The 9,115-nt window shown below is 30.9% G+C and overlaps 1 protein-coding gene across 1 annotated transcript in view; it reads right to left on the reverse strand.

Moving 5' to 3' along the window:
* LOC108750969 overlaps positions 1-9,115 on the reverse strand; it is a 55,824-nt gene that overhangs the window by 889 nt on the left and 45,820 nt on the right. The window contains exon 3 of the mRNA XM_018490851.1: positions 748-858. Within this exon, the coding sequence (XP_018346353.1) occupies positions 748-858 (111 nt within the window). The remainder of the gene's footprint in view (positions 1-747; positions 859-9,115) is intronic.

Consider the following 9,115-nt stretch of genomic DNA (forward strand, 5'->3'; position numbering starts at 1 on the left):
TATTAATATTGTTCAGTGCGCGCGGTCAACTATAAAATTTCTTGTAATATTTAAGAAACGCATTTTTGTTTATCTAATCAATAATATATTCTCTAAATTTTTTGGAAATTTCACTCCAAGAGAGTGAAGATGCAGCCATATTTTTTGGAGAAGAGTAAAAATATTTCACAAAGATGATTGACAATTTTCATTCTTTTTGATACAAGATTTTATTTATCAAAAATCATTTATTTTCATTATTACAATTTTTTGCGTACAATGGTCCCCGATTAAAAACGCAATTTTCCATTAGAAACAAAAATGCAACGCACATTATTTGAAACTAGGTCGAAACCAAAATTGAGAATGCATATATTCCTAGCAATGTAGCAACACTGCAATTTATAAAGTGATACAATAGCATTGTTAAACTAAATAGAATAATCCGCTTTCACCAAAAATTGAAAACTTTTATTACACTTACAATCATCTAATTTTACATTTATAGTTTTATACTATTGTTTAAAATTTCATAAATAATAATGTATAAAAAATATTTGAATTGCAAAAAACAATATATATGGTTACGAGCCATTTAAAAAAAAAATAATTGAAGTTTTAAAAACACCGTATTATATAGTTCTATTCGTACATCACTGTTATACGTAACGTTAATATCAGACTAACTTGCAATTTTATGGATTCACGTATGATTTTTTTAAATAAAATTATTTAATCCGTAAATGGAAACGTGATTTGTTGACTCACCCCGCTTTACGTCCCGCCACGTGTTCGTGATTTCGCCGAATCTGCCCAGTCCGTTTGGTGTCCGTCCATATATTCCTCTCACATCGTTCAGAGGTTCGGTTTTTCTCGACCCTACAACAATAACAATTGTCAATTTTTATTGACATGCGTCCATAATCATCTATTTTTTACAGTATTATTTATATAATATCTTAATTAAAACCTTTGAGGATTTATAATTAAATTGTAACAAAAAGAAATTTTCTTTCAAATATAAAATGCAGGATATAATTAAGCACTGTACGTGCGCGAATACGAAGAAAACATGGTTAAATTTAGAATTTGCAAAATTTATATATGAGTTGACCTCAGCGATTAATTCTTTAAAGTCTGATTTTTTTTTAATACAACGTACATTATAGTTATTATTTTTGAATACAAAATGAGGTCAAAACATAAGAATTAATAAATTTAAAATGACAAATCCAATATAACAAATTTAAGAAATAAAATATTATCAAATTGTACTAAAAATATTTTTTATATGTGATTTTAAAAAGAGTATATAAAAGTCAAATATAAGCAGACTTAAAATATTGTGTACAAAATTAAAAAATATGATAGTATTCATAATACATATATTATTAATACATATTATAATTTTTTATCAATAAAATTGAATGTTTATTGATAATAAAACATATGTTGGTAAAAAATATGTAGATTAAAAAGTTAAAAGTTCTCGCATTTATAAGTATCAAACAAAAAATCAATTGTCGCGTAACGTCAGAAACATTTCGCGCGTAAAACTTCGTAAATGCATCGCAAAATAGTGCATTTGCGATAGCCAGCCATTCTTGGTCACAATGACTTTTCCCACAAACATAGTACATAGGTACTTTCCAGCAAGAGAAACAGATGACACAGTATAACACAGTGAATCATAACATTCTTGCTGTTTGCCAATGTTATTTGCCACAAAAGTGAAAATGATTCACTGTGTTTCACTTTGTTATTTATGTCTCTTGCAGGAAAGCATCCAATATCTAGACCGAGTATTCGCAGTTATTTGTAGAGTAGGGTTCGAGGTGCACTTAGAAAAGAACTCGCTTTATGTTTTGTGTGTTCTCTTTCACTCGTATTCCATTCTCTCTCATTCCGTTTTTCTCCTCACTCTTTTTACGCGTGAAAAAGAGAGAATGCAAAGAGCGCAAAATAAAGTGAGTCCTTTTTTTATGTGTGCACCCATCATTCCTCAACACATTTAATCCAGAGATATACTATATCCATGTTTTTTCCATATGTCGAAACTCCATTTTATTCCGTGAGATCTACGGAGATTACATTCGCTTCCGCATAGCAACTAACGCGACGCAATTTGACGCGTTGCACATGCAACAAATGCATAATGCGACTAGACCTGCATATGCATGAAGTCACGAAACGTATATGTGCGCGTACTGCAATGTATGCGCGTCCAGAAACACAAGAGGGTAAACTCGAGCACTAGGAGGTAAACAACTGCGCACCACAAAATGCCGGAATCGCTTTGGAACATTAGAACGTTGTAACTTAAGTTTTATTGCTCTGCCATAAGGATAATAGTAATAAAATAAAAGATTCACCGCAACCACACCACAATTCCGCAGCGGAATACTTATTTCCCCTCATACATTCCTTGTTGCACTCGATAATAAAATTCTCCAACAGAAATATTAATACGGTATTATCATAAAATTTATGAATTTTGCTACAACTTTTGCACTTAAAAACGAGATAAATATTTGAATCATGGAAAAAAGGAAAACGGAGATTTTGTATGCGAAAAGTGCAAGCAAAACAAACAGATATTTTTATTTACAAGAAAAAAAAAGAAAATTACGATTTTATGCAACTTACGAATGAAGTTATTTTATCAATTATACTGAGTTTACAGTTAACTTCACTCACGATTCTCCCGATCACTATAATAAATCAACTACCTCGTAATTCAGTCCGACCACTATTACATTCTCGTAATTATTTCATCGCTCGTCATGGTGTGTAGCAGGCGAGCGTGACAGGGCGTGACTTTTACACTGAACGTTCTCTGCTACGGCGCCAATAAAATGCGGCCGACAGCCGAAAGTACTTTATGCGATTGTCAGGCGCGAGTTAACGCACTCGGGAATAACGCGTCAGTAGGCGAAATTGGTCGTAAATTCTACGGTTCAGAAATCTTTTTATCTCTTAATGTAGCTCCCCCACGTCGTTTCACGCGATATCTACTACTACCGTTACAAGATAAGGGATGCCGCATACTCCCTTCTTAATCTCCGCTTTTTCACCTCGTTTTTTGGTACACCCACCCAACGGTCGATTTCTTTAAGCACATATTTTTCTCTCGACGCAAATACTTTTCTTACATTATAACCATTATTCGTCGGCAAGACGTTTGCAGTATATTACGTATATGCAAATATTTCCAAGATTGTTACGTACTATAATTTAGAAAAACAGAAATATAGCTCTTGTTATTCAAAACGTAGAGTATAATTTACGTAAAAATTCTGCGCCAATAGCTGACTGTAACTGGATTATTGATCGGTCGAAAATATCGTATATTTGCGTAACATTGCGTCATGGTATCGGAAAAAAACTGTATTCACTTCTGCGAAAGAAATATTATTTTTCCTAAATAATTATTGAGTGCAATGTTTGTGTGTGTATGTGTGTGTGTGTGTGTGTAGATTTGCTACCTTTATCCTTTATACTAGACTTTTTCTTTCTATTATTAAATTGTTACAGCTATAAAAAAAATCGTACTTTGTTAACAAATAAATTGTAACATTGGATAGAATCAGTTAAAAGCTTAAAAAAAATATGATAACCATGAGAAGACCCGTTGGTTAGTTTTTTTACGCTTTTTATTTTTATAACATGACAATAATGTTTTGAAAGGTCAATTAAATATTTCAGAAAATTAATAATATTTAATAAAAATGCCTATATTATTATTATATAAATATAATATTATAAAAAAGAAATATACTATTAAGAAATATAGTAACCGTCAAACACATTATTCATGTATGAACTTATTTCCATTCTAGAGAGCTTTCCATTATTTAAATATACTAGATACCAAATTCTCTTTGAAAAATTGATGTCATTTATATTTGAATGAAGGAATTTTCTCGAAAATAAAAGAGTAAAAAGCATTATTTTTTATGGCAACTTTTTAAAATTAAATGTTATTTGTATATAAATAACACACAGTCAATATGCTTGTGATCGATAAAAAATTTAAAAATAATTTTTACATAAGATTTAGGTAATTCTCTCTTTTAAGAATATTATATTACTCTGTTAAATCATTCCGTGACATAATATGTTTATGATTTCCCATTGGCACTGAATATAAACGGATATGACAACTAGACCGCAGGGACGTTCAAAGAGAATGTGGATATTAACATCTAAATCCCTATTACATTTCCAACTCCTGCAGAAGCAATTTCAGACGTCAGTCATGATGAAGGAAATAATAAAAAGAGAAAATAAAAGAATTTTTTGAATAAGTTAAATAAGATATCAAGAAGTCTAAAGTAAGAAGTAATTGCAAGAAAGAGTATAAACCTTGACAAAATTATCCGAAGTAATTAGTGTTCCTTAAAAACGTTTTAGGTTTTATTTTATATTATCGATACGTTTTGACACAGGTGATGGAAGATGTAAAGAAGTTAGTAAAGATGTTACAGAGTCACCGATAAGCGCGGAAATTGGCACGAAGGAAATCGATTGGTATTGCGGAGAAAAGGGAAGAAAAATGCTGGTTGCACTACGGTAGAAACTACATTTCTCCGTCATGTTACTCTTTTCTCCTAAAAACGTTTTATTTTGGTGCATCACTTTTTATCCGATGGAATCGACGCATTTATTTGAACTTCGCGAGATAGGCATACTCTTGAAAGATGCAGTACAAGAAAAAGGAGGAGCTTGTGACCCAGGTTACCAATGTGAATATAAAGCAGCCGATGCAGTAAAAGTCATAAGCCATTTCTTTCATACGCTTTTTCTTCGCTAAGTATACAAACTTCGTTAACGAGTTGGGAAAATTTAAAAACAAAGACTTTGCATGACGACCAGTATCGTCGGGGAATTTTGCAAACGCAGATATAAATTACACAATAGTAAAGAAAAAAATAGGTGCAAACTATAAAAAGAAAAATGCCTTTTGTCCTTGCGCAAAAAGACGAATTTACTAGCCTTTGTTTAAATCTGCAGAAGAGAAGAAGTGCACGGATGAGAGACAAATAATTATACAGTATAATTAATTAGATATACACTTTGCATATTTTCAATAGCATAAATAGATAAAACATGTCGTTAATATAAAGAAAATGAAAGAAATTAATTAATTTTAATGTAAAGAAAAGAGAAAAGTGAAATAATATATCAAATGACGTATATAAGCTGTAAATTATAATATCAATTTATAATAATCGCTTTTAAATCATTTAAAGTTTTTATTTAAAAATTCTGTCTTAGAGTTTAACGCGATATTAAATAAGAATATTTTTACATTTTGCGTTCCAATGTCGTTCCTTCATTGATAATCATAATACATACAGAATAATAACAAGGATTTATTTGATTATTATTTGTCACTTTTAAATTGCACTTTTGCAATTTCAATAAATAAAAAGATATTCAAAGATGAGATATTTTTCAGTAATATTCTCCACTGAGAGGTAATGAACCGTTTGACAGGTGTCATAAATCTTAAAGAGCTCCTAAAGTATCATTCAAAGATAATTTCACAAAAGCAGAACGTTCTTGATGCTGCTGGCGTACACAGTGCATCTTGGAAAGTAATTAATCATAAACCCTTGAATTTGTCTATTAAGAGCAACTAATAGAATCTTTGAAAAATTAAAATATAATTCAGCCGCATTAAGACAAAAACTGCAGTATGAGGAAAGAACGATTTCTTGACAACACAGATTAGTTGAGGTAATAAAAAGCAAAGAAGTTATTAAATAAATAAAATTAAGTAAAACATAAGTTAAAAACAATTATTAATATAAGAGCCGATATTAGAAAAAGATGTGTATAAGTACATTTACTATAATCGTATTTAAGTATTATAAAAACACGCCAAATTACAACATTAAAGTGAGGTATGTGCCGTGTGTAGTCAGGTAAGTGCAAGAAAAGCGGCAGCTCAAAGTAACGCGTCTGTATTGCATACATGTACATTACAATTAGTTATATTCAAAGTCGCCTTCTTCATGTGCCTTGTCCTCGAAGGATGTTGGCGATCAGTAACATAACTTTCACTTTGCCTATCAGTTCTAAAGAGAGATGTGGTACTGAGCCCAAATCATTGTCGGAGACAAATTCTTCAGCCACGATGTTCTCCTCCGGCCGGAATCATATCTTCCGACAAGCCTTGTATTATGAGATGCAACAAGTGATATTTTTGATTGCGCATTACATGGCTAAAATATTCCAATTTCCTTCTCTTAATAGTGTCAAGGATCTCATCTGCTTTTCTCATTCTCCAAAGTATCTCTGCGTTATTTATTCTATCAGTCCAAGAAATTTTCAGTACTCTGCGATAAATTCACATTTCAAAAGCTTGTATTCTCTTACACATCGCATCAAAAGTCCAAGCCTCTACATCATATAATAAAATACTAAAAACGCAACACTGCAAAATCCGATCTCGTAGACCTATGCTTAATCACAGCTTGTCAATATTCTCCTCATCTTTCGGAATGCACTCCGAGCGTGTTATTTAAGTGGTAAATCACTTTATCTTATTCTCGTATCACATCCCTTTCTGTAAAGGGTTCTTATCTTTAATCCTTGTGTATATATCCTTCACCCAAATCACTGGTGGTAATTTAGGAAACTGAATGCTCTTTTGTCTGACATTTCACCTGCGTTTCATCTGAACTAGTAGTCAATCTGTTATATAAGCCAGGCAATCATGTAACACGTATAATGTTCCTATTTTCAAGAGATACGCGTGGCAAATAGCAATTTGTTTAAATTAGTGTATTAATAAATGATTGCGCGTTCTTTATATATAATTAGAAATTATTTTTTCGTTTACTATTGCACTATCGTAGAAAAGTATATTTTATATAAAAAATAAAAAATTATTATAACTTAAAGGAATTATAAATACAACACGATAATGGGAGTAAAATAAATTTACGTAGGACAGTCTAACGTGAAGAATGTTATGCTGTTCCACCAAGTAAGAGACGATATTAGATTTCGTGATAAATGTTCCTCGAAATTATACGTTAAACGCAATTCAAATTCATTACACAGCCTTGCACTTAGCTGGAAACGCTGTAATTTGCATATTTCTCTCTGTAAGATTATTCGTCTCATCACTGAATACGTCGTACAGTTAGTTGAGCACAGGACAATGTCACAGGAATTTACATTTTATTACATTAGCAAACATTATGTCATCCAAACGTTATTTTAATTTTTTTCCCGACTTCTAGTAACAAATATACATTAATATTTACTTATTTAGCATTAAAAATGTTTAAAAAGTTTATTCCTTTGCATCGTACACGGTATTTTTCAAACAGAGATTTAATTCAACCAAGAGAAACACGATCCCATTGTTGAGACAGACCACAGCAGAATTACCATAGCCAAGCAAACTTGGTGAAAAGTTTCTAGTAGAAAGCAATAACCGACCGTTCTGTGAGAACGTTGCGACGCCTCCGTAAATGTATTCATTTGGAGAGAGACAATGTTCCCCTTTTTAAAAGTTCACTTAATTAACCGCGAGGATACAAAAAGAGATGAGAGAAACTAATAAGCTACGTTATTTTTTTAGCTACGAAATTTTTTAGTCTTTATATAGGAAAATGAAAAAATTATAAATATAATTATTTTTCTTTGTGAATATATATAGCTGATAATAGAATTTATTTAAAATAACTGTGTAAATAATATATGTGTCGGTCTAGCCTCCCTTTTTTTTAGTTAAACAAAATGATGAATTTTTTTGTGGATTTTGAGAGCGCATAAATAGCGCATTATTATAATTTATTCATTAAGATTTGGATAAGTGGGTGGGGGGAGCTATGCAGACGTGCGTAAATAACCAAAAATAAAGAACAACACGTTAAGAGTTTTACACGCTACCCACGTTTCATATTCTCTAGATTGTCTTTTTTTAAGTCTCGATAGATCTCTTCGACGATGTTCGAAAGCCTGAGGACTTCTTCCTCGATGTAATTGGGCACCGACTAGAAATTGATTGTGCGTCGAAGGATAAAGTAGCTAATGGAATTGATACGTTCCAGACAACACAAAATTTAAAATCTTTAAAATATTTTTGCAATTTATATTTTTAAAATTTTTTTATTCTCCTTTTTAAAGGTTTAGTTAATTAACCACGAGGACATAAAAGAGGAAAGAAATTAATAAACTATGTTATTGAAATTTTTGATACAATATTTTTATAAAAAAATAAAAAAATTTTTAGTATAATTATTTTTCTTCGTAATATACAGTTGATAATTTGTAGAATTTATTAAAAAAAATAAATTTTGAAGAATAGATAAATCTATGTCTTTGGCAACAATTAAAGATAATAATTTCTCAATAATTATTAAGAAACACTGTTATTTTTTATTATTAATATTTATTGTCATTTATATTTATAATCAATTTCATTTACCAGTCAACAGACAACTGCGTAAATAACCAAAGATAAAGACACATAAAAGTTTTACACGCTACTCACGTTTCATATTCTCTAGATTGTCTTTTTTTAAGCCATCTCAGTAGATCTCTTCGATTATATTCGAAAGCCTTGAAGACTCTTTTCTCGATGTAACTGGGCACCGACTAGAGACTGAATGTGCATCGAAGAGTAAAGTAGCTAATGGAATTGATACATTTCAGACAACAAATAGTCTAAAGTTTTCAAAATGTTTCTTGGACAATTTTCACAAAAATGTTTTTAAGACATGTTTTAAACGCCTTTAAAACATTTCGTGTCTTAATTTTAGACTTTGTGTTGTTTGGAATCTCACGAATCAATCCGCGACTACGCTGCTTGACTGCACTGATTCAGTATAATTTTTATTTGTTGCTGACTATAGAATTGATAGCAGCTGACTAACATAGCCGTATTATATACCCATACGAATTTAGAAAAAGATATTGACAATAATTAACTATACAGGACAAAAATTCCACATCCACGGGTGAAACAAGTCGTCATGCTCGTACACAAGTATAGAATTAGAATGTTTTTATCATATCTTAATAATACTTTCATCGTCGTAAACATCAATTTATTTTAGTAACTGGGCAAGAATTTTGATTATTGGCCAGTATTTGGTTAGTTTAAACGCTTCTT

The sequence above is a fragment of the Trachymyrmex septentrionalis genome, unplaced genomic scaffold (genome assembly GCF_001594115.1).
Source record: "Trachymyrmex septentrionalis isolate Tsep2-gDNA-1 unplaced genomic scaffold, Tsep1.0 scaffold40, whole genome shotgun sequence".
Lineage (NCBI taxonomy): Eukaryota > Metazoa > Arthropoda > Insecta > Hymenoptera > Formicidae > Trachymyrmex > Trachymyrmex septentrionalis.